A 27,535-nucleotide genomic window follows, 5' to 3' on the forward strand; every position below is an offset into this window, starting at 1 on the left:
CTAATTTCTTCCATTACATAATCATATACGTATGATTTCATTTATTCCATATATTACATAGTCATGTATATGATTACGTGTGCATGTGCAACATGCATGCCCACATGTAAATAAAATGAAAGTATCAGTGGTGCTGAATATTGCAGTTTTCTGCAGACTGAAGCACCTAATTATTCCTAATCTCCTAGATAAATAAATCGTTGGGGTTTTTTTTCCAAAACTGGCTAAATGCATCCATTTTTCCAAGTTACTGTATTCATTTATTTTCAGTACTTTAAAGTCTGCTTGTTCATTAAAAGAAATAATAAATTAACTCTTGACTCTCCCCATGCAATGTCTCTATAAAGAGTTTTCAGTGTGATGTTCTTAAAAATAATGAAAACTGACATGTTGTTTGACATGTCTTTCCCTTTAAAGCTAATAAGGTCTTACCCTGATAGGATGAAAGGACTCCAAAATATGTTCCTTTTTTGCTTCTAGCAGTGGGGCTGAAATGCATGACCATAGCCTGCACAACATATCAGTGACTGCCAGGTAGCTCTGCTTGACCCAATATTTGCAGTAGTCAAATATTTTCTTCCTGTCCTCTCCAGCACTCCCTCCAAGTGGCCTCATTTAGGTTTGGAGTTTGTTTTATAATGCTTAAAAGGCAGCCTTTTATTGGACAGTCACTCAGCAAGCAAATCAGGTTTGTGAAATCAAAGAGACTTCCACGTCCATATCTGACAAATGTTTCAAGACCGGTCAGGCTGTTATTTCAAGTTTCTCTTATGCCCTTTGGGTTGCCCAAATGGAGTGGAAAGTATGCTGGTTTTGGAAAGGACTGAGTGCTAGTTGTGAATTGAACAGCTCTCAGTGGTTTTGATAGATTTGTATTTTGGATATCAGGAGATTCAGATGCTAATAAACATTTATTCCAATTCTGTGCATTTCAGACTGCACAGTAATACATGACAAGATCAAAACTAATGGTGTAGCTCTAGTCCATGCTTTATAAAATATTTCAGGACACATTTCCCATCCATAATCAAAAGCAGAATATAGGATGTAATTTTATTTGCATGGTCAGTGACCTCTGAATTTTCTGCTCTCCACAGGTCTTGTGCAGCTACTAGATGCAGCTGGAGCCTTAAACTGTCTTTACTTTGTTAGGTGCCAAGGAACTTTTAAGCTGAGAGAACAGGAAGGCAGTGATATTTCCAATGGAAGGGATGTTCACTGAACTAGAGCAAGGAGGATTGCAAAACAAGTTAATAAAATTTAAATACATTATTCCTAGTATCCCGTAAAAGGTGCTGTAGAATTTCTCATGTCATCCAGTGGTAAGTGCTATACACATCAGCTTTTTTAAAGCTAGAATATTTAAAGTCTCTTTTCATTCCAACCAAACAAAAATGTCTACTGCAGGAAATTAGCCTGGCAGAAGGACAAAGTCACGAATATAACAAAGATAAGGGAATCATATCAAATAAAGTATGAGTGTGGTCTGGAGGGAGCCATTTCCCTGTCTTCTTGGATTCTGCTGAATCTCAGGAACTTTCATACCTAACTGTGCTTACTGGTGAAGGATGGGTGAGTGGATGGCAGGGCTATGTATGCTGCTTTGGACATGCAATTTGACCCGGATTTTTGATCATATGTTTCATCAACAGCATGTAAAGATTCTCTGGAATAAGTTAGACTTAAGGAATCTGCACCAAAGAGATACTGAACTTCATAAAACCAGACTGCAGAGCCCCTCTGTCACCCACAGAGCCTCCATATGTGTTCTACAAAGAGCAATAATTATCTTTGACAGAACTGCAGGTTATTAAGTTCTTAAGTCAGGGCCATGACAGTTGTGTCTGGTTGCATAACAACTGACACGCTGTCTGGACAGAGAGCAGCACAGACTTCATCAGCTCATCTATTCCTCTAATTTTTTTAATATGACATCAAGAAGGTGTTGCAAAGATGTGTTAATGGGGACAAATTGAATTCTTTTTAAAGACTGGCTGCAAAGGGCCTGAAACACAGCCTCAGGAGCTCTGTAAAGCTTTGAAGAATTTTATGTGGCCTTCAGCCTGATATCCATTAAGTGGAAACTCCGTTTGAATGAGATTATGTTGTGCAATGAACTCAATTGGCCTTTCTCACTTAAGTACCAGTGTAGAATATTTGCTGTGGCTTTGTAGAATCTGTGAGATAAGTATAAACTGACATCAGTGCATAAAGATAGAAGGCACGTTTACTCTATTTAGCTATGGACACACATATAAGGGCAAACCTTTTTGAAGAAATATTTCTTGAATCAAATTTTAATAGGCAAAACTTTTATTTTTAAAATCTGTTGCCTTTGTTCAGTCTAACTACTACTGTAAATGTTTTTACTCCTAAAATACTTCCTTTCATATTTTTAAAAGGCATTGAAGGAATTTTGTAACTTTCCCTGAACTTATCTTTTGCTTCTTTAAACCAATGCAGACTGTTTTGGCAGCATGTATAATAACTTACCATCTATATGGAAAGAATCCAATAAAAGTTCTGCATTCAGTGAGCTGTCTTTTTATAATCACGTTCTCTTTGGATGACTTGCTTACAGAGCCAGACCTCACTATTTGCAACAGTGCCTTACTGACATCTGTTCAGTTTCTTGGCTCTTCTAGTAGTGCTCAGTGAGAGATCCTGGGTAGTTGTGTAGATGAAGTAGGTTAAGGTTGTAAAGACTGGATTTTTCTACCTAATGCGGTGATTAGCTTGTGATTAAGATAGAAAAGAAAGAGCTGGGACTATGTAAAGACAGAATGTGCGAGAGAGGAGTGATTGCACAAACATGTTTTCCCTTCCTTGTTACAGCAAATGCATTCCTCTGATATGAAGGTGGCAGACATTGGGGAAAAAAGGATATATATTGGGGTGGTGGAGATCTATCTTGGACTTTAGTGGGTAATGATACCCTATACCTTAAATACAAACTTCCTAGCTTTCCAAGAACAATATGCTTTTAGATTTTTACATAGAACTTTTCCATATTAAATATAAAGAAAGGTCTGATGAACCTTACTAAAGGCTTAAGGACCTTTTGGATGAGCTTGGCCTACTTTGGCAATACTGTTTAAGAGACGTGAAAATAACTCCAGGTTTCATGCAAGAGATTTTTATTCTTTATACTGTCATTAATTTATACTGTTCCAGAGAAAGCGAGGAGTCTGTGTGTTTTTGACTAGAGCTATGTCCAGCAAAATTTATTTCTTCACAAGCTGTACTCTTTAACAGCTGATATTGTAAGGTAAAACACATGACAAAGGAAGCCAAGGAAAGACATCAGTGGAGCAAAGTTCTCTGAATCTTTCCTGTAACAACAGGGGGGAGCCTGGCCAGCAGCCGCTCATGAACTGCTTTGGTGTTCACACCAGGTATTGCATGAAAGTAGCACAGGAAGCAAACTCATGCATATATAACTGCATTATGCCATTCAGGAGATGGATGTCACTTTCCTCGATCCAGCTCCATGAGGTTTAGGTGAAAAGCTAACAGGTATATTTATGATTTCATATAAGGCTGTTCTAGATTTTAGTTGAGGGTGGTCTCAGTCTATTGTGGATTTTGTCAAAGCAGTAAGTTGGAATAATAATTTTCTTTTCTCCAATGCCTTTAAATTTAAAAGCCTGGGTTTTTTTAAACCTTGGGGAATAAACATTTGCAAAAAAATGTAACTTCTTCTTGTTTTGTTTATTTTTCCCTACCCTGGCAGTGTTTTAGAGCACTCTGCTGCAAGGGACCACCACCACCACGACCTGAATATGACTTGGTTTGCATAGGCCTCACTGGTTCTGGCAAGACAAGTCTTCTGTCACAGCTTTGCAGTGAAAGCCCGGAGAACATAGTGTCTACCACAGGTAGGATGATGCCTTTATTCCACGGTGTTCTGTAAGGTTGCCCAAAGGTAACTTTTGAGTTTGAAATGCCTTTAGCAAAGGTGGTAGAGAACTTCAGCTAAGTTATCTTGCTTTTGAAAGTACCTAATGGATTGTTTTGAGGCTGCCACTACTTACTCTCTCAGTGTTTGGTCATACATTGGAGAATATCCATACCATGAAAACATACAATTTGGAATGTGTTTGAAGTCAAATTGTGGTGTAATGAAGTAGAACTGTTGAAAACATACAGTAGCAGTGTAGCACAGACACACATTAAAAGGTTTCTTTCTTCTTTTTTCACTTCTAGTTTTTAAGCAGTTGTTATATGGACAGAAAAGATGAGAATGTTTTAAAATAGAATGATGCTCTGAAAATCAAGTTGGGATTTATTTCATCTCATGCATGGTCAGTGCTGTCTTGGGGTATAAGCTAGCAACCAAAAGAATAAATGTGGCAGAAATGTTTATTTCTGGTGATAGTCCGTCCTTTTTAGATCAGCAAAAAGTCTTGTTTATGTAGTAAGGGCAGACTGAGATCAGAGAATCAGTTTACAAAAAGTTTCAGTGGCATGGAGAAGATACATAGAAACAGTAACAAAAAGCACAGCTAAAATGTATCTTAGGTCTAAAAAGTTTGGATATGCATGATGATGTAGATAAAGCAGAATGCCTAATACTGAAAAGCGTATTTTGATTTTAAAAAACAACAACCAAAAAAAACCAAACAAAAACCTCCCAACAAAACAGCCCCAGAAAAAACAGAAACAAACATGGAGTGAAAAAAAGGAATACCTGGCTGCAAAGTTCAGAAAGAGGACAGATTAGATCATAGAGATGGAAGAAATCTGGTTCTGTGGCCGCAGTGAATTACTGAGGTTGATTTGCTGAGGGAACAGATAGTGGTATATGAGTAACTTGTGTTTATAGTTACATGGCTTTATATTGTAGCTGTGGTTCATGGGCTTGAATTTTATGATTGTCCCTTAGCAACCCTAACTGGTCTTCAGTGTATCTTTGTTTAAATTACAAGAGCACAAAGTTATTTAATACAACTGCAAGTAAACTAAGTAAAACAGGTACAAGAAAATACTGGGTTTTTTTCTGCTATGAATAATTAACCCATTGCCCTCACAGTGGTGTTACTGGGAATATTAAAGAGATGTGACACTTCATTCCGTGGAGAAGGTGTCAATGTATAACTCAAAAAGTTAGATGGAAATTGTAGAGTAGTTCAGATTTTTTTTCTTTTTTTCCTCTCTTCTGAGTTTTATCTTTAGAGTTCACCTGGAATTAGTGCAAATTATGCTTTAACAATTTAGACCCTGAAAGAAATAGCAATGTAAATAGCAGTATAGATCTATCAAAGGAAAGAATGGAAATATGATTAATTTAAAAATTCCTTACGTTTTTGTAGATAGTTGCAACAAAATACCATTACTTAGTTAGGCAACCTGAGGAATGAAGATGGACTCTGGAGAAAACTAGGCAGCATTGAATCCAAAATGGTTCATATCTAGGCTATTCAGCTTGTAATATATCTACCCATATGTACCGTATTTTGCTATGTCAGAAAATATTGTTGAGAATCCAGGAATACAACTTCTCCACTCAGTTCTCAAAGTATAACCGCTGTTTTTCCTTTTCCCATCAACACCACTCAGGTCCATTTAGTTTTTCCTCCTTTCTAGGAAGAGTTTAGGATTTGTTTTAAAACAACAACAGAAATATTCCATAATTATTCCTTTCAGATTTTCTTTCACTTTCCTCTACTGCATTTAGCATTGACCATGACTGGAGTACTGCAATACCTTATTGGTCTGATCAGGGATAAAAAATATCTTGTTTCTGTTAAATGATAGCTATTAAACTTGGAGTGAAACACATTTCTTTTTTTTCAAAAATTCTTCACTTAGTTCACAGGTATGTAATCATGTTGAAACTGCTTGTGCTAGATGGAAATAAATCTAATGCCTATCTGGACACTGTGCTGAAAGGGCAGACATAATTTTTCCTATATAAAGTATTATATATGCTTATACATGCTTATGTACTAAACATGTAGAATTTAGTATATAGTATACTGATATATTGCTGGGAGTCTTTCAGATTCCCTTTCTTTTGGCTTTCTGAATTTTCAATCAATGGAAAATGTAGCACTTTTAAAGGTTTGGGGTTTTTTTAGTTTTAAGCATATAACCGGCTAGTAGAGAATATTCATAGATGCTTCTAGTGTGCTTGTAATCGTTTTAATGCATACCACTTAGGTCTGTAAAAGGATCAATCTGTTAATAACATTTATAGACAGGATTAATACTCGAGGCATAGCCAAAACCTGTAAAAATTGCAGAAGCATCACTTCAAATTATGGTAGCCTGAATTCTAAACTTTAGTTACAGATGCATTAAAAAATTATTTTATAAAGGTATATTCTATACTAGCTCTTCAGCAAATGGTAGATGACCTGGATGAAGTTTTGTGCTGGATTTTATGTGTGCCAGCCATTCAGTAGTACCATTGCTAATTTCATTGCTCATACTGATTTATTCCCCCTCAACTGATATTTTTAAACATCATCTCAAAACAGAATTTCACATGCAAAATCCTGGCTTTTGATGAAGAAAATAAGTGTTTTCTGGATGTATGCAATTGATTTAAAGTGGCCTTTTTAACAAATAAATTACTAATACTCTTTATTTCTATTCTTAGGTTTTAGTATAAAAGCGGTGCCATTCCAGAATGCCATCTTGAACGTAAAAGAACTTGGAGGTATAGCATTTATTTATTTGATTATACAAACATGCAGTACCTAAGTCTCATCACACCAAACTGTTAGTTCTTTTAAATTTAAAAATGATAAACCAGTGGGGCTGGAATTTAAAACCTGTGTTTCACTAAAGTTGAGAAAAATTGTACAAATGCTGACTACAAAGAACAAAAAGTAAAAAGCAGGAGGAGCAGAATGTGAAAAAGTGTGGTTTATTTCCTTAATGTAATTTATTTGATTGCAGTGATTAAGTTATACAGAAATACAAACTGGACTGTAATTGGATTATGGCTTACATGGCAACTCAATGAAATGTGTTGTCTGTGTTTATTGTACATATAAGCTTTTACTTATGAGCACTGGCTCAGATAACTCTGTGAACATTTGGCAAAACCAATATATTTGCTGCACCACTGAAAGTGTTGTAAAGGCAGCCAACTTCCAGTTAGTTATATTTTTCGAGATCTATTCTCCTGTTGGATTTGTTGGGTTTTGGAGAGATCGTTATTTTGTGGTTGTGGTTTTTTAATTGTCTGTATACAGGTAAGCTATTTGGCTGCCAAATTCTGACCCTGAGTCTTAAGTAATCAAGAGGTAGCTCTGTTAAAAGGAAGGAAACACTCTTCAAGTAGGAGTCCTTGTGGAGTCTTAATTTCATCTAATGTTCTTTTAATTAAGAAAAAAAATGTCGATATTCTTTGTATTCTAGAATTTCTGTGGATCTTCTTTATTAACTATGTAAAGATAGAATGAATCTTGAGGAAGTTCATTAGATTTTCAGCGGGGTTGAAAACTCTCTTAAATGCTCTGGGGGAGAAGTTAACTTGGTTCTTGAAGGAAGTTTCATGAGATGAAATCAAGTTTCATGACGGTTGTCTTATCTGAAAATGTTTCAAGGCGGCTTTGAGATAAGAACATATTAAAAGGATACCATTTGTTCTTTACTACCATTGATCCATGGATTTAAACACACATGTTCTTATTTGACAATGTATTCTGTAAAAGAAGCAGAAGTTTTCTTTGATAAAGGGACCACTTTGTTGGGTCTGCTTGAGTGTGTTATCTTCATAATGTACACTTAGGTCACTTTTTTTTTTTTTAAATAAGGTGAATCATATGCAGCCCAGTTTATACTTCTGCTGCGGTTTTTGCATCAAGAACCGAGTCTGAGTATTCTGTAGCAGATCCTCGTTGAAGTCTCTTCCTTAACCATTTCTTAGCATACAACTTCTATGCAGGTATGAGTGCTATGAGAAACCTTAACTCAGTGGAGTGCTTTGATGTCTCATGACAGGATGTCCTGAAGTAATCCAGAATATTTGATTTGGTTCTTTCACCCATTTATCTCTTCCCAAAGACAGAAAGATTGTCAGAATATTTTTACTCTGTCTTTCTTTTGTTTCCCTTTAACTGTGGGTTTTTACAGGTCTGTACTTAGAAATGGTATCATCTGTTTTTTTCTATGAGATATTGGAAAAAAATGCCAGTTCTGATAGCCTTTCAGTGCCTAGATAAGGGACCTAAGGCAAGCTTCCAAAAGTTTGTTTTTCTTCCAAAAGTTGGTCGTCAGTGTTTAATCTCCTAGTTGAGTGTTAGTCTAGTGTTTCTGTTTTATGATTTAGAACTTGAGCTTTCTGGAGTATGCATGGTTTCTCTCTTGCTGCTGTATGAAAATAAAGCACTTTACATATTTAATTACAGCTAAATTTTACTTCGGAATTTCTGCTTCTGGTGTTGAAGAGGAGACTAAGTTTTTGTTCTTATTCTTGTTTTTTGCCTTCAGTTGTTACAGTATTGAAATCTAAGTTCTCTTTACTGTAGTATGGATGTGTTGTCCAGATTTGTGATCTTGGAAACTTGGACTAAGGTAGAAAGGCATCTATTTTTAACAATTGCTGTTGTATTTTATTCAAAGGGTGAAGCTCTATATAGTTCTAATTTTTGATATTCGGTTTTAAAATTGTCTTTTAGGTTTAGGTAACTGAAAGCTTTATATATCTCCTTACAACAATGTATTAACATCTGATATTTGAAAAATTTACAGCAGAAAGCTGCTTAAGGTTCTTCTATTCAGCAGTTATGTGAAACAGATCTTGACGACATAATATCCTTTTGTTTCACTGAAGCAGTATCCTTCCTCCAGGTCGAAGATGGTGCTAGTTTTTATTGTGCTAGTTGCTTCCTGAATCTGTTAAAGAAGCCAGATTTTATTTATTTGTTTCTGTAGGGATTGTAAATTTTCACACAAACTGTGATGAAAACAGTGTCTCTTCTTTTGTCTCTTCCTGGTCTGATTAGCCTTTAGCATTAGGGACATGGAGCAAAGTTTGCTGCTCTTTTTGCAGAAATTTTTCTTTGAAGTACATGATACTAGATTTTTTTTTTTTAAAAAAAAATCCTATTTCTGATTTTTTTAAATGTGTTTGTTTCCTAAGGTAGAGTGTCTTTCTGCCAGAAAGTAAGGATTTTATCTGATTTCATAAATGTTTTGTTTAAAAACACCGAATTTGATCCCAAATAACTAAGAATATATATAGCTTTTTAATCAAGGATACGCCTGCTTGAATTACTTTTAAAGCAGGTCTTGCATTATTTACTGATCAAATTGAACTGCCCTTTCTCTAAGTTTCTGTTTTGATATACCAATAATCCCTTCCTGCTCCCGCAAAAATTAAAAAAAATTACCATTTTCTTTCAACAAATTTAGTCCATAAAATAATCTGTGTAATTTAGATTAATGTGGAGATGTGCTGTGCTATAGTCCATGTTCTTTCAAAATGTATTCTTACCAGGATAACTGGAAATATCTCTCTATATTATGCAACTCCGCTGAGTAATGGTAGAGAAAGAAATGGATTTAATGATTTCCTGTTACAGTTCAGCAACCTCTGCTGGGAACTGAGGATGAAATTGTGTACAATGAACATAAAGGAGAATGGGGAAAGACTGGAAAAATAAGGCAGGTGATAACATTTGTTGTTCAAAAGGTTCTAACGGTGTTTTGCTGAAATAAGTTTGGGATGCTGAATACTAAGGTTTATTCTCAAGACAGAAAATGAAGGTGCAAAGGCAATAGGAAGCTTTTTATTTGGTTCTAAAAATTCCAGCCTGGAGACACAGTGCCTGAAACCACCATTTATGTAATGTGTTTATTCAGTCATTTGCTGTCAAAACAGAATGTGTGTCTGTTGTGGTGTAGATACTTATTCAGGCCTAAATCAAGATTTTAAGTCCATTCTGGAGATCAACTAATAATTTACAGTTGTTTTTTAGAATATGTTTTATTTTATAATTTAGTTTGCTATCTTGTAAGTGCAGGCTTAGAAACTACTGATGAGATGCTAAGTACTGAACCTGGTCAAATTTAAAAGAATGTTTCTGGATGTGCTTTTTTTTCTTCTTACCAAGTTTAAAAATACTAATAACCCAATAGAGGGTTTACTAACATTCTCTGTATTATGTACTAAAATATATTGTTATATGTTTGTGTTACATTTTTGTAACCCATCCAAAGGCCTTTTTCACAAGCATGACAATCAACATGTTGTATAGTGATCTTTGGAACATCATTTAAGACAAATATGTTAAGAGTTTAGCAAGGGTGGGGTGGTTAGTATCAGGGATGCTGAAGTCTTCAGTTGGTTGAGCATGCCCAGGAAAAGAGAAATGAGAACTGTCCTCCCCACTGCTGTTCCTTTGTAAACTTCATGACCAAAGTCGTAAATTCACATTCTTAGGCCAGCTAAATTAATTGTCTAGGTGAGAGCTTGAGAACAAATAACTTTAAATAGGATTGGTTAAACAAAGCATGCAAATTTTGCCTTAATTTGGAAGTAAAGAGTGCAGAAGAAGAGGAGTAGGAGGGGGAGTCACACTGTCATGTAATCATGCAATCCAAGTTGAATGGAAAATATGAAACCCTGGAGAAGACAGCAACATTTGTCAGGTAGTATCTGCCTTGTGAAAAAATGAGAGAGGAGAGAGAAAATAACATTGAGCTATTAAATAATTTACAATTTAAATAGTTACGGGAAGCCACTTTCTTCCTTTGCTCTGTGGAGGTAGAGGGGAGTACTGAACACCCTTCTAGCAACATAGCCTGGCAGAGCAGCTAAATTTTATTTCATCTAGTTAGTCATCAGAAAACCAATCCCACAAGTAAATGCCAGCCTAAGTCATCTTCACAGGGACAAACTAACACAAAGCAATAAAATCTCCGTACTGTATTTGACTAAAAGGCAGCTGACACCTCTACAAAATCTGGTTGTGGAGTACATGCAATGCCATCTGCGACATAGCTGCGTCTAACAGTTTACAGAACGTCTTAGCAGATGTAATTTTTAGATGACCCTGATGAGCTGTCCAAGCTGTGAGTCGCACAGAGACATTCAGCTTCTGAAAGCATTAAAGTTAGATCTGTTTGCTATCAATCATACTCAGCCTGCTGTTCAAATGATGCCTAAGCCCAGGCTCTGTCACATAGTTTTTTAATTTCATTTCATAGATAAGAGAGATCATTTACACTTGCTTACGGGTCTTGTTAACATGAGTCCTGAGGAAGCTCCAGTAAGGATTCAGCGTAGTGATCTTTCCATGGTTCTTTGGAAATACTGTTATTATTCTACAATTAGCTTTTTCAGTGTTAATAGACAACCTGCTGCCTGTCCTATGCAGAATAAGTAGGAACCATGCAAGCAGTGCCTATTAAAGCTATGTACAATATGATAATCAAACTGCAAAACTTCCTAGTTAGATATTTTGTGGGGCAGGAAGCTGTTTGTTCTTTTTTATGGGATGTTTTGTGGAGAGGAAAGTAGAAGGCTTTTTGCTAAAAAGCCTCTGTCTCCTGTTGGACTTGCAACTCAATTTCTTCAGGCTGAATCAAAGGGTAGAGTATAGCAACCTAGTTTAGTATCAGAAATTATACCTACATTTTATGAACTCCTTCAAAAACAAACAGAAAAAAAAGTTTTTATTTTTGATTCTAGACAGAAAAGGCCTTGATCCTTTCAAAGGCTAAAGCAGATTGAAACTTTAGTGAGCCAGTGAGCAGAAGGGCTAAACAGATAGAAATAGCAGCTGTGGTAGACTTGATCCTTTCTTTATATGCCTACTAGTCTTAAGTCACATAGAAAGATGCATTTTGAGCTTTATTTGATATTACATGCACTGTTACCAAAGGTGTGACTGCAGCTCAGAGGTGGATACATCTTAGCCTTGTTAAGTGCTGGCAGCAACTGTCAACCTGGAGAGCTGAGCTGCTGGTTCTGAGATTCTGGCTGTTATTGACTCTAGCAGAAGTGGAAGAAGGGCAGAGATGGGGAGGAATATGTAGAGAGGAAACTGGCAGGTGATTTTCTTTGCTAGCCCTAGAGGACTTACCATGTGGTTGTGCCTTTAAAAAAATAAAAAAAAAAAAAGAAGCAGGGGTGATTTTGAGAATGGCTGTCATACATGAAGTTGAGTTTAGTGTGGTATGCCACCTGTTGCAGACTATTAAAGCTTCAGACTTCTGGCTTAAATAATTGTTAGAACATATTGCAGGGCACATATTTTCTTATTTTCCTTTTGAAATAGTATGTAAGGTTTTTTAATGAACTTTTAAAATGAACTTTATGTTCCTAACAAGAACAGGAAATTTTTGTTTCAAATTTGATGTTTTATTTTAAAATGGTAGTAAAATACACACTCTCAAGTAGATTAAACTGACTTTCTGCAGGCAAGTGTAAATACAGTGTTTTTACAACTTCCAAGTGCTTGCAGCCTAAATGTTGTTCTAACAGTTTTAAATATCAGAGTAGGTGGAGATTCACTTGGAGATGGTACTTAAGTTAGCTAATAGGGAAAATACTGCAGGTTTGGCTTTCAGATTAATCTCACTGGGGAAGCCTGGAAGGCAGACAAGAAATGACAGAGATGATTTCCATAAACTTCAGTTTGATAAGAAAAATAAAAAGAAGCACAGTAAACTTATGTGTATTTCTGATTTTTGTATATATTGAATATAAAGGCAGAAAATTTATTCCTCGATATTTTTTTTCTTTTATGATGTTTATTTAGGTTGTTGTTGAATTGCTGCTGTGAATATAGGTGATCTAGTAATCTCCAAATGTTCTTTCAGGGAAAAAAACCTGCCAATATTTTTCTGCCATGCCTTGTGTATGATTGCAGGAGTCCCCTGCCTGAAATGCTAGAGAAAGAAGGCTGTGATAGCAACTTCTCTAACTGTGTGTGTCTGTCAGTGTGGACAAATGGCATGTACATACAAAGCCATACAAATCCTATCTTAGAAAGGATTTATAACTTTATTTGTAATAAAAAGGAGCTAACAGTTTAAAAATGAGCTAGTATTAAAAAATAAATAAATCTGTATGCTGTATTTATTCAAGAGGAGTACTGCGACACCTAAGTAGAGAGTATGCCCAAGATGGATAAGGAGCAGCCACATTTCTTAAAAATGTGTTAAGATTTCAGGCATATTCCTGATTACCTAAGAAAATATCTCAGTTTTCCTTGTGAGGAAATGATTAAGAAGTTATAAACCCTATGCAAATTTATAAAGCTATTTCAAAATTCTTTTAATAAGATTTTCTTGGGGTGGAAGGTGTATTTAAAGATTCTGCAAAAACAGACAAGAGATTTCCCTTCCCCTTCCCCTTCCCCTTCCCCTTCCCCCCATGGGCCAGTCTTTTATGCAAAAAGATTTTGTGGTGCAGTTGTCACATTCCTTGTAATCATTTCACATTTTTGCTACTCAGAAACAGTCTGTTTAATATCATTAGAGGAATTATCTAAGTAATTTTTTTATCAACTACAAAACCTTCAAAATAGTAGGTGTCTTTATTTCTGGTGAGTAGACATTATATTTGAAGTGATAGAAAAGCTGGTTGCAGCCTGTGTTCTTTCATGGCCCCAGGTTAACTCTTTTTGGTGGGAAGGAAAAAGTTCTTTCGTGGATATGAGATTACAACTTCTCCAGAGCTGTGATGTACTTTGAGGTGAACAAGAGTTTTCATGCACAGGCTAGACTATCTTAAAGCATGGACTGTGTGATATTCATTGTGCTTTTGATGGAGACTTGCTGCAACTTTGACAAGTAACAAATTTGACACCTTTAAATTGCTTTCAGTGGATTTTTTCTGTAATACTATGTTCTATTCTGAAAATACTGAAAAGGAGGGAATTGAAGATAGCCTCAAACTGCTGTGGATGAAGACATAAACAGAGGTATTCATAGTTGAAAGGAAGATTTGCAGCTCTGCATTTTGTGTAATATTTACAGGGGTACATAATTGTGTGAACTGTTTTGGATGTGTATTGAACTACACATAAGTCTCAAACTCTTCCCTTCAGCTTCAGGGTGGACATTTGAGAGGGTACTGTTGGCACTGATACAAATCATAAATGGTGTTAATATGGACACACTGTACCCTTGGCTGATAATCAAAAGAATTTATTTGATATTAAAAAAATTACAAATTAAAACTTACTAAAATTTTGAACAGTTAATTGAATAAAACTGCCCTGTAGTAATGTTGACTGATTGGGATTTATTAATTACAGCAACCTTCATTTCTCTGGAGGGAGAGGGTTGTTTTTTTCTTCTTTTAAAAAATAATTCAAGCCTGTGTTTGATTGAATACTGCCTTTTCTAATAAGTAATGTGATTGTGTTTTAGAGTGGGTTTTGTTTTGTTTTTTTTTTTTCCCCAGATAATGTGTAAAATGGCATGTTTTAGTCACATCATAGGCCTCAACCCACTCCTGTTGGTTCATTATTGAAGGAAGCAATTCATATGCCTGGGCATGAGTCGTGGCTTTTGCTTGTATCTGATGAAAATACTACACTGAATGTCACATTTTAATGAACTTTGGCATAGCACATTCCCCATGTTCCCTAGGTCTAATGTGAATTGTTGTTCTTTTTCTGATGTTTTGTAGGTTTTTACCTGAGGTAACTTATCTTTAGATTTATTTATTTAATTTAAAATCTTAGTTTAGGCTTGAAGTGGTTGAAGAAAGAATCATGTGCTTGCAAAGCTGTTAGAGAAACACATGGTATTAGGCTGACAAACCTAATGAATGTTTTTCTTGAGTGTTATTGATAGGACATTTTGGGTACCAGTTAAGGTTCTGGTTTTATCTTAGCAGTGTCTGAGAGCCAAAGGATGTTTAATGGATGCACATTACATTCTGGATGGCTGAAGAACTCAGAATTTGAATTTTCCTGTCTTAGAAACCTTTAGAATAGATGGAAAGGTTAGTTCATAAACTAGTCTGTGCTAAACTGCCCCTTTAAAAACACCAGCTTACTCTGTAACACTGAATTTCTCATGCTGTAAAGTGCGATGGCTAGATCACTATTCACAGGCCAGCATTTTCTGCCCAGGATAACACCATGACATACTACCTAATGCTCTGGAGAAAGAAGCTGAGAGCAGGTTATGCTTCCTAGATATGAAGAGTTAAGGCAAAAGAATCTAAGCTTATTTGTCTTGTAGAAATGGTGATTTCCAGTTGTTGATAGCTTGTTGGTGCCAAGATTTATTTTTCAAGTTCATTTACCAAAAAATTAGTTAAAATGACACCCTAAGGTACACACTTTCTCATTCTTTTTTCTTGAATGCTTAGTGCAAATTTTTTTATTCTTAAACCTCAGGCTGTGATTTTCTCAGAATTGCAGTGTAAGCAAGTTCAGAGCAGGTCGTTATTGTAATGGAAGATCCCAAAGGAAATACCAAGTCTTGTATGGAAGATCCCAAAGGAAATACCAAGTCTTGTTGGACATTATTAGTTGGTTCTTATAACTATGCCATGATGTCTGGCCAGGGCTGGAGAGAAAAGGACTACAATGCTTTGGTGGTGTTTCTTTTGGGACTGTTGATGTGGAGAAACAATGCTGAGCCGTCAAAGAACCTGGACCAAAAAGACAGGACCATAAGGTCGATACATGAGCATACTGATTTTCTGGATCCAGTGTCCCATGTAGGAATCTGTGAGATGCTTTCTTCCATGTGCCTGTGTACGGTACAAGAAGTCAAATGCTCTGCAGTTCGCCACACAATTTTTCTCTGTAGGTTGCAAAAAATAGTAAGGTTGCAAAGATAAAGCTCAGGGTCTGGCAGCGACATGTGGTTGGAAAGTAGCTGGCTGAAGACAGTTGTTATGTTGCTACAAGAAAAAAAACCCACTTTCATAGAAGTGATCATAATGTTGGCCTTTCAATTCATCGAAAATGATCCTCTACCATTTTTTAAAGTAATGTGATACTTCAGATGCCTTTAACACTGCAGTGTGTGGCTATGTAAACTGTGTCCCTCTGGCAACTTGCTCTACTTCATTCTGACATAAGTGGTTGTTTGGAAAGACTGTGACATCTAGCAGATGCTATGAAATTCTTTACAAGTACAATTGTTAGATATTCTGGTGGTACCAAAACAGAACTAGCTTTCAGTGCAGTCCCTCTTCTGTATTTGATCTTCAGAAGTTGATAAAATAAATGAAACACCTGTCGTATTTGTGCATTGTTAATTTGAGCCTGGTTAAATTAATAGAGAAATTAAGCAAGGTCTTTACTAAATCCCATGACCATTTACCTTTAAGTAATCAACTCTTCAGGTATTTCTTCAGTAGAAAAAAGTGTGTGTTCAAATGTTTGTTAGCCACCTTAATTAGAGTGCTTAAGGTTCCAGTGCGGCCTCTACAGAGAAGATAGTAACTCCATGGGGCGAGATTTGGATACTCTTGAGTTGGATGCCTGAAGTACATGGTGTAAATTCCTTTCTAGATATTTATTTCTTCACCTTTGTTTAGTGACTGTCTTTTCTGTTGCACAATGTCTAATTAAGTGAATATTTTAAGTATCTTATCAATGTTATAGTAATTATGTTGTGTTACATTCTCATTTTGTGCCTACATGTTGCTTGGAACTTTTGTGTAGTTTTGTTTCAATGAAAAATGGAGTTTTATTATTATCAGCCCTTGGTATCTGTGTCTACATTAAAGTTCACTTCTCCCTATCTCGAAGTAAGAAAAGTGTCTGTAAAAGATACCTTCAGCGTATTTCTGCAAATCACTCTCTTGCAGACATGTCAAATTTTCTTCTGGAGTATTGCTGCTGCTGTTCACTTTTTAGTGTTAGTCCCCATGAGTGTCGTACTGGATTCAGACATACAAAGAATAGCCCATATCCAAATCATATTTTAGTTTGACAGCTGTCAAATACAATTTTTTTTTCTCTACCTCAACGTTACAACATATACTACTCTCCAGGGGAGACAAAAGCTTTCTGTGTATAACCTTATTGCTTGGCTTGTGTTGAGATGGCTGAGTGCTGCTGAACTGTGCCCTAAAAGTTACTGCGGCACGTAAGCCTGTACAGTCACTCATGTGTCTACTCTTGGGGTCTTCCAGAATCCTTAGTGTGGTTCACAGAGCAAAAGTAGTTGAAATGAAGTGAATGCCTTTGCATGTTGTTACCATAGCTCCTCACTCACTATTCAACTCACTATTGTCCATTCTCCTCATTAAGTATCTAGTTACTTTAATAGGCTTTCCTGACACCTTTTTTTCCCTAGTTATGAGTGTTTGCCTCATGATTTGGAGATAAACCGAAAGATCTTATCATGCTCAGAAATGAGCAACTGCCATGACAGAAGCTACAGGTTATGGCAAGGAGCTGCAGGGCTGAATAAAAAAGAATGGCGGATGGTTTAGATATTAGTACCAAGATAATTCAGTGAGAAGATACAGAATTAGACTGTCACTGGATGCATGATAGTTCTGTTAGTACTTACTAATGGAGCAGAAACTTTTAGGGACAACAACTGCGTTGAGTCAAATTCCTCCTTTATTTAAACAGTGTTAAATTAACATTTGTGTGTTTGTGTTGGGTTTATGGTTGCTTTTTTCCTTTTTATTCTTTCAGTGATGATTATTTAGGAGAAAATTTAGTCGGTTGCTTTGATTGTTCCAAGTAGAAGGGTTATTTTCAAATACAAGTGTTAAATCTGTTTAATTATTCTTGTTTTAATTAGTTCTTATTATTGTCTTGAAAGGGGCTGACAATATCAGGAAATACTGGAGTCGTTACTACCAAGGATCCCAAGGGGTAATATTTGTATTAGACAGTGCCTCCTCTGAAGATGATCTAGAAACTGCTAGGAATGAACTGCATTCTGCTCTCCAGCACCCACAGTTATGTACTTTGCCGTTTTTAATACTGGCCAATCATCAAGACAAGCCAGCAGCTCGCTCCGTACAAGAGGTATGTTAACATGGCAGCATCTTGCCTGTTTGTATTTAATATCTGCACACCACTAACCCAGTATTACTTATTACCCTGAATATCCTAGTTAAGGACTGGCCTCAGTTACTCTGCTGTAAGTACGCAGACCAAGAACAGTCCCAGCCCCTAAGAACTTAATCCACTGCACTCTATACAGGCTTAGTTGTTCTGGAAAACAGACAAGTAGTACTTAAATCCAAACAGTTCTCCTGCTTTCACCATGTTTTGCTTAAGGGAGAAAAGACATTTTTAAACTACTCTTATCAAAAGCTGCTGGGACAGTGATTTTTTTTGTTTAACTTGGTTGTTTATTTGCTATTAGTTTTAACCCTGCATTACTCCATTCTTTGCAAGTGCTTAAAGCCATAGATTGCAGCTGTAGGTTGTCTTCTATGTAAAAACTTTCCTTTCTGAACTGCTGTGTACTGATGTGAGGGCACAGTTGCAATTTATGTTCTAAAGTCCTTAACTTGTTCTAATTTTCTTCTTTTAAGGAGTAATGTCTTTGTCTAATTTGTAGCTATCACATAGTAAGCTATATAATTGTTCTATTCAGTGTACCTTTTGCTCAAGTTTCTGAAAAATTCATCTTGCCTACATTCCTATCATGTCACATACCTTTGAGGAAATGCTGAAAGTTACTGATTTTTCATGAGAAACTCTACTTATTCTTCTGAAGTTATAGAAAGAAGTTAAAGTTTGGTTATGTCATTCTATTCATAAATGTCATTTAAAGGACTTTTCTTATTAAAGGTTGTATGTGAAATCTCCTGTTCTGTGAGTCATGTTTTTTATTACAGCAGAGTGAAAACTGTTTCAGCACCTTCCTGTGTTTGTATTTAAACTTGTTGCTTTCTTAGATGCACTTTTGTCTAAAATACAATCTTTCTGAAGAATGCCAATCCAATTCAGTGCAAAACTTACTGATCTGCAGGATAACTGCAGTATAGTTATATGTACTTTCTGTACTGTTTTATTGCTATTTATGCCTCATTTCATAGCCAAAACCAAATAAAAGGTAAAAAATGAAACTTACTGTGTGTTAAAAAGGAGTAATGTAAATGTGATTGGAGTATAGTGATGTTTTTAATAGGAGAGGAAGAGAATAATGACAACTGTGTAAACTACACCGTGAAATATTCTACTAGATTATTGGTCCTTTCCTCCAACAATCCATGCTTAGGAAAAAGAAAAAAAAAAAGAAAAAAGAAAGGAATTGGGATTTAGTATGTCAAGTTACATAAAAAGGTAAATTGAAATGATGCAGGGGTAGAATCTACAAGTTCTAAGTCTTGTTCATCTGAAAATAGATTTAGGAAGAAGTAATGGATATTAAAAGGAAATGTAATATGGATTTTTATATATCAGTTTATTAATTTCTTCTAGTTTATTGTGCAGTGTAAAAGCAAAGCATGTATTCCTAAACCTTCCACTTAAAAAATGCCAGTATCCTGAGACAGATTCTTTTTTTTCATCCAAATATGCCCAAGGTGTTTTGATTTTTTACTTTTTTCATAGGCCAGTACAGATTACAGTTTCCATCGACAGAAATTCTTTTTTCACATGATTTAAGTATTTTTTATTGTACTACTTTTTTCCTTTTTAAAATGGCCAAATTTGTTTTAAAGATAATTGAAGATTTTGATTATAAATGTAATTTAAGAAATGTTCCTTGTACAGTTTCGTAACAGTAGTAAATACAATGCCAGTTAGTTTGCTTTACAGCAAATTAGAAATGTAACTCTCCATTTTGCAGTTGAGCCCATGTGAATAGATTTTTGGGCTTGAACACAATCTTTTCTATATTTTGAGATAGCATTTCTTCTCTTTTATTGGCAGTACCCTCATTTTGTTCTCATTACCTGTTGCTTGATACCTCAGTAGAGGAGGAGTAGATCTTTGTATGCTTACAATAGCATTTAAATATGTTTATGCTGCATGATCTTTTTTTAAAAAAAAAAAAAAGTATTTCAGTGCTTTCAGTGTATTATCATAGTATACAAGTCTTGATTGCTACTTTGAGTCTATGAAATGCTGAATACAAGAATTTTGTTAAATGTGCACAGTTTATGCATATTTTCAGGAAAAAAAACCCAAACCAACCTGTATCAGAAGCTCAGTATATGTTATTGAAATTCTCTACTTAAGAATAGTGGACAACAAAATTACAAAGAAAAAGAAGAGAAAGTCACAAAGGTGTTATTCTGTAGCTGAAAAAATGTAGTCCTGTGTTTGCTGTGTATGCAGAGTGGGAGCCTTATTCAGTCACTTTTGCCGAAGTTAAAATGGAAATTTGTTGCGTTCCTAAAGTCTTTGCTGTGCTGTTGTCCTCATTATTGAGATATGAAATGAAAGTAAAATGCTGAACCATAAGACCATTCCTTATTTCAAAAGGAGCATATTTAAGGGTTTAACAAAACTAATGTGTTGAGCACTCAGAATTTTATTAGACATTTTTGCAGAACGAAGTCCATTAATTATAGGTATTTCATTTTTTTTATGTGTCAGAAGGCAGATGAATCACAGTTGAAATTTGTATGCATTCTTTTAGGCAACAAATTGCCTTTCTCTAATGAATATGAAAGGACTTTTTGTAGTATAATTACAGAAAATGTCTGAGTGGTGCATAATAAAAAATGTAGAAAAATATTTATCTACAACAAAAGTCCTTCACAAAACTGTACAAGTGCCAAGCAGTTCTGTGGCAGATGTTAGTTCTATTGTTGGAAAGTGCAATTGCTTCAGGTTTTCAGGATTTTATATTTTATTAATGTGTTTTCTCCATGCATTACTTGGGTAGAAATTATATTGTAGAAGCTGCACGCTGTAAGTATTAAGCAATGTAACAAATAGTATAATTCAAAACTATAATGGCTATTTGTTAAAATATCCAAATAATTTGTTTAATTTATTATATGTAATTCAACCTAATTCATTTTGTTAGGCATATTTCAACAATATACTTCATATTATTGAAGAAATCAGGATAAAGTAGAGGAGAAGCTAAGTCATAACACTAATTAGTAAATATAATAAATTTTTCTGTGTTCAGTTGCTGGTTTGTTGTTTGCTAGTTTTTTTAATTTTTAAAATGAATTCAAGAAAGTAAATTTAATTCTAGTAACTGTAAGTGAAGATGACATTTAAAATATTGTGCCTCTTATTTCTCTTATGCCAACTTCTATGGTGTTTATTCCACATTCCAATGTCAAAGATATTTGTAAGTTATATTGTTGTTTCTGTGGCAGCAGCGCATTTTTCAACTGTGATTTCAACTGAGGAATGCTGAAATAAAAACGACATATATTAAGCAGACTGTAAAACTAGACAATTGTATTTGAGTCAATAAGTATGCTGCAAGATAATCTTATTTTAGGTTAAAATCACATTAATGAAGAATTAATCATATGTAAGTCAGTTCTTACTGCCATTTCGGAAACCTTCTGAATTAATAAATATAGTTACCAGTGAAAAATCAATATAATTGCTCAGCAGATGAGAAGATGGTGGCATATCCATTTGTCCACTATTTCCAAAATATCAGATGCAATTCTAAAACAGTGTACCTAATGATATATTTTTTTTAATAAGTATCTTGCTGACAGAGTATGCTTTTGGTTTTCCAGCACAAAAGTGCTTCTGATTATAACAGCTGGTTTTGATTAGTCAGATTTCTGTTACAGGATTAAAATATTACAGGAGATTTATGGTGATAAAAGCACTGTAAATTGCTTTGCAAGGGAACAGCAGCACTACTATGATTCCCAACTTGTTGATTTTTATTTTGGAATGTATGTTACTTTGTGTAATAATATCAGAAGCTGAATATTGCAGTGGATTTCTGTGATTCGAACCAGTATGCAAACAGAGAGTTGCTTTCCTCCCGGGTCAGAGCAATATTTAGGACTCACAGATAAAGATGCGTTGGAAGCTGTCCATTGCTGCTGTATTTTAGGAATAGGCTGCGCTGAGTAAACACTCGTCTGAATCTGTTGAGGACTTCTGGAAGTCATGTAGGACTGACCTAAAGAGAAACCAAATCGACCCAAACCTGACCAGTTCAGTGGTGAAGCAGCTACATGTTTGGCAGCATGGTTGCTTTTGGAGAGATTTTTTTGTTTTTATATTTAAGGCTGTTTTCAAGATTGCAGTTGGACTAAATGGCCACTATAGGTCTCTTCCAATGGAACTATTCTGTTCTGAGATCCTATATGTGAATACATTCTTCAAGTGTAACCTGATGGTGGGTTTTCTTTTAGTTATCCAAAAGTGCAGTCAATTAATACATTTCTTTCATATATATAAATTGCCGACTACCGGTATCAGGGGAAGGAATTGCAGATATGTTCTAAATTCCTGTTTTAAAAAATGCTAGAGCTTTTTTTAGTATAGACTTACTAGTAGATAGTGAAACAAAAGTCTTCTCAGTCTATTTTAAGATAATATTTTATCTTTTTAAGTATTGTTGTCAGGGAAAAAAAAAAGGTGAAAAGGTAGTGTAGTGTATTGGTCACAAATGCTTTTCTTTCTCTTGCATACAAGATCTTATTTTAAATTAGCGGTGCTGATAGGTGTGTGAAACTCCAGAGCAAAATCCTTCCTATTTTCTTTTTCTTTGATAGAGCAAGATTAAAAATATCTTTGAAATGCAAACGGTGTTTTCATAAGCAGGTGTGAAAGGTTGATCCCATGTTTACATAGATGGTTATGTATTTATTTGAGAATATTTTAAGGCATTTGGGGTTTGAATTGTGGACAGTGGTTAATTTGGTTTTCTGCTAGCAGAAAAGTGGAGGGTAACTCTCCTTGTGAAAAGAGCCACCTTAGGGATGTGAGGGCTAATATGTTTCTCTGCAAATTTCTTCTCTGTTTATGTCTGGAAATAATTTTGTAGATAAACAATGTCTTCTTGATGCCTTAAGTGTCTTAAAGCTAAATAAGCATTGCAGGAGAATGTTCAGGTTTGTCAGTGTCTGTGGAGGCTCTTATGGGTGCCAGGGAGCTGGAGCACTCTTAAAAACTGCACTTTCTGGGCCAGCTGATACTTTGTGGTCTGAGTTGGCTGCGTATGACAGGCTTAATTCCAGGATGTAATTACTTCTTCTTTTTTTGGCATCTTCATACTACTATTTTGCCATAGTTATTGCCTTCTGTAGTTTCTGCTAGTTAGGGGAAAATGTTTTCTTTTTGGAAACCCTTTTGACATACCAGTTAGATGTCATTACTAACAATCTGAAAAGCTGCATTGAACAGTGATACATGAGGAGGTTTATCTTCAGAGAGTATGCAGTATCTCAGCTAACAGTTTTGAGCAGATATTGTCCCCAGCAGCAGGTACTACAAAAACTTACCACGAAATAGAGATTGAAAATCAAAGCACTCTCTGCAGTCTATCCCATCCTCACCCTGGTCAAGCCTCTCACATTAGTTCACCTGTCTGAATCCTTAAAGACCAGCTGTTTCAAATCTGTGTACTTTCTGACAGGGACATCCATAGCAAAGTTAAACTGGGGGCAGATTTTTGGTTCCTCAGGAAACTGTTTCTGAAATTATTTATTTTCAGATTACTGCATCAAATAGCCAAAATATGGATTCCTACCCTGTTTTGAGATCATAGTGACCTTAATGACCTTAATATTTGCAATCCCCTCACTGCAAATACTTATTTTCGTCCAAGGTGTATCCCCTGATATTTGAAGATTGTTTTGGAGCTGGACTCTAGTATTCTGAGTATTGGCTGCTTCATTCACAACTGTGGCCTTTGTGGGAATAAGAGTTATTTGTTAGACTTCAGTTATGAACACATTTGCAGGAGAAAAGGACCTTATTAAACTGAAGTTAAGGAAATATTAGTTTTACCATGTTTAGAACAATGAAGAAATAACTCATATTTACATGTCTCATAAGAACTCCCATTCTGGTTTAAAAATTTATTCAGACCTATTATGAAGATGATTTAGATATAAAAATATCTTAAAATAAAATAATGTAACTAAAATACAATATCAAAAGATAGTTTAAATAAAAATAATCTGTGAATACATCCACATCCTATGCAGATGTAAACAGCAAAGCAATTTCATATAGTTGCAAGACTGTGTTCAATGTAAATATTGAGGAGGTAGTGTTTGTTTTAATCATTGCATAGTTAAAATGATTATGCTAATATCAGGTTGGGTATTTAAAATAGTTATTGCTGCAAAATGCAAGTGACTGTATAAAGAAAATAAGAAACTAAAAATCTTGGGAGAAGCTGGATTTATCTGTTCTCTTTAAGTCACTGACATAGGAGGAAATAAAGAAGAAATTAAGATGATTTGAAAATGAACTTTAAAGTTTTTTTAAGGATTTCTAATATCTAGAATGGCTCTACTCTTTGTGAAAATCCTGTTATAAAAAGGTGACATGAAGAATCTGACCAGTAAGCATACTTTTTCTTTACATGGATTTCTGTTTCAATTATGTTTTACAATAAACAAAGCCATGGCAGATAAAATCCCAAAAATATTTTCGTGAGATTGAAAGATGAATTGGAACTGTTGATAATCTTTAGGAGATTAATACAGTTTACAAATAACTGTGCTGTACTAATATATGTGGCTTATTTAACAAAGAAGAGTATATCTCTGAATAGTAAATTCCTAGGTCTGCTCTTGACAAAGAAGTAAATCTGCAAGAAACTGAGTTGAAAGAGTGTCCCTAGAAAGTGCGAATTGGAATGTCCCTCCTGAAGATACAGAAATGCTTGATCACACCTACAAATGTACACATATTGCACAATGTACAGGGAACTGAAGAACAGGACAAGAGTAGTTAAGACACAGAGTGAAAGTACTGATCAGCATACACCAGCTTCACAACATCAGACTGGCCTTAGAGAAGTAAATCTCTTGAATGCCCCTTGCGGCTAATGGTGTCAGTACAGGTGTGCGAAAAAGCTTCATGTTTTGGAGTAGATTTTGGATTGCTGTATATAGTTTCAACATCAGTAATTTGATTTTTAAAGCACTTTTTGTGTCTGAAAATGGTTGTTTTATATGTATTTAGATAGGTTTACTTGAAGTGTTTCTTTTATCAACAGTACTGGCTGGCATGCTGGCCTCTTTGCCTATCCCATCCTTCAGTGTGTGACAGTCCACCTGTTGGTGTGACATGTGATGAACTGGTTTGGGTATAAAAATTATTTAACTACTCCCCTCCTTCCTCCTGGTCTTATTTTCAGACAGACACAGCTCACAAGACTGTTGGATAAGCTAGCATACAGGCACAAATGAGATGGGAAGAAGGTGAGAGTGGAAGTGATACTAGCACAGAGAAATGGTGGTGTGGAACTCTAAACCCCAGTGAGACTTGGACCTTTCTCCTTGCCACCTTTCTCACTCACCGTTTGGTTTTTTGTTTTTTGTTGGTTTTTTTTTTTATTCCACTATACTGAACCTCAGTAGAGGAAGGTTATGCAGGAAGTTCCAGGAAATAATTTTTTCATATTACTTAACAATTATGTAATTACCTGGAGCAGGTGTACAAGTACTTTTACTGGGGTTGGGAGAGACATATGAAAGAAGCATTTCTTTTCACTATGTGCTTTGAAAAGTAAATGTCCTTACTGTCTTCCTAGACAAGGAAGAAAAAAGCAATTGTCATTCAAAAAGGAGTTGGCTGTACTTGCAGAACTAAACATAGTGACTGTGAAGGTAGAGCATAGTCTGTATAAATAAAAAACAAAGTGATTAGGGAAGCTTTCAAATAAAAAAATATTTATTCATCTTTCAGTAAATGCTTTTCATTAATATTTCTATTCTTATGAATGCTTATATTCTTAGAATGCTCAAAGACTGCTGGAGCTGCAAAGAGTGCAGCTTTTTAGAATTCTTCCTGAAACCTTTTTTGCTTTGTCAAAAGTTGCTGGGCTTTAGTAGAGAATTAAATGAAATCCTGAGGCCTGTTGAATACAGATCTGACTACATGATTCTTATGATCCTTTTGGGCCTCTGTGTCTGTGAGTTTAGAGGAATTACCGAGTGCTCAAAGATTTAATTATTGTGTGAGACATTTTGCATGAGCAAGAGATGTATTTCTTTCAGAATAAATAACTATTTCAAATGGAACAAAATAGTAGCTATACAACTACTTTCCAAGTACAGGTCTACAGTTTTTATAAAAAAGATCTCAGGATCAGATGAAAAAGAATGGAAAATTATTTAGTAATGCACTGGATCCAGTTTATGAAAACTCAGCTATTGTATAAGTGATTTAGGATGTGTTTTCCTTTGAGACATTCTTATATTTATTAGAATGAATTCTTGAGTGCAAGAACACAAGCTGCTGCTTTTGAAAAGATGAGGCCATACCCTTCTCTTTTTCATTTTTTTAAAGAGAAAGTATAAGAAGTCTAATGCTAAAATAAGCTTACTGACTGAAGGGAAGTTAGCTATATTGTGAACCTTATATTTACCAAGCGAGATGCTCTCTGATTTTGAGTAGTTGAACTCTTTTCTGTATCATTTATACTTGGTACTCAATATAACTGAATTAAATTAAAACAAAAAAAAAATGAAATTGATTATGATCACATAATCTTTATTACATTAGAGTAGACATACAGTGTATGAAATGAATTTTTGGTCTCAGTCCATTCTGCGAGAATTAGATACTTATATTCCATGAGAGATGATGATGACCATCTCTATTGGCCGTTCAAAAATAACTGCAACAGGAGAAAATCTATCCATTTCATATCCTTGTAGATATGTAAAGTTGGTATTTAATAATGTGCCTCAAAAGCAGAAAATTTTATGCTGCATCAGTGCTACCTGCACTGTGAAGTAACATAGATTAATATTGTCTGTAATTCACAACATCTCAAAGAGCTTACTGGGAGCATGTGTTTGCAGAGTTCCTTTAAACCTGCATCAAATAGAAGGTGCTCAGAGTTCAGCTTGGGTATGGGATGCTTTTGGTGCCTCTTAAAACTCAGCATTTCTGAGGATTCTTGAGGGAAATTTCCTCATGAAATGATGGAAATGAGGCATGAGGGAAAGCAAAACTGAAAATTGATGATCATTAGCCCATCAGAATCTGAAGCTTCATTAGGTGGGTGAGCATAAAATTCCTTTGAGCAGGAATGAACCATGCCCCTGTGGACATGGAGATGATGGCATACCTGTGAGACTTCATGAAACAATTACGTCTTTCCTGGTGACAGGATAGGGAAAGCATCAGCTTTACATCAGCATTCTGGATGCATGTTACTGGGATGATGCTGCAGTTGCCAAAGAGCAGGAAGGAAAGACCTACTGTTATAAGGGGATATTAAATTCTTTTCTATCCATTCTCAATTCTGAAATGTTGGGGGATTTTTCCCCAGGATTCCTTCAAGACATTATGCTTCTGCAAAAACCTCAGATGCTCTGTGGGTATGAGGGAAGCCAAAATTCAAAGCTTCAGTGGTATTGAGGACATTGTAGTTTTTGAAAATGGGATAATCCAGAGATAAGGAGTAACAGGAGTATGGAAGGGAACAGGTGATAAATCTCATGCATCTCTTCTTTCCCTACCACTTCCCAAGACTTTACTGGCAGTAAAGC

At 35.4% G+C, this 27,535-nt stretch overlaps 1 protein-coding gene across 1 annotated transcript in view; it reads left to right on the top strand.

The window, feature by feature from the left end:
* ARL15 (ADP ribosylation factor like GTPase 15) overlaps nucleotides 1-27,535 on the top strand; it is a 214,513-nt gene that overhangs the window by 67,484 nt on the left and 119,494 nt on the right. Inside the window, exons 5-7 of the mRNA XM_026865746.1 lie at nucleotides 3,734-3,878; nucleotides 6,605-6,664; nucleotides 17,719-17,927. Coding sequence (XP_026721547.1) covers nucleotides 3,734-3,878; nucleotides 6,605-6,664; nucleotides 17,719-17,927 — 414 coding nt within the window. The remainder of the gene's footprint in view (nucleotides 1-3,733; nucleotides 3,879-6,604; nucleotides 6,665-17,718; nucleotides 17,928-27,535) is intronic.

Source organism: Athene cunicularia, assembly GCF_003259725.1.
Source record: "Athene cunicularia isolate RWA chromosome Z unlocalized genomic scaffold, athCun1 chrZ_part1, whole genome shotgun sequence".
In the NCBI taxonomy this organism is placed as follows: domain Eukaryota; kingdom Metazoa; phylum Chordata; class Aves; order Strigiformes; family Strigidae; genus Athene; species Athene cunicularia.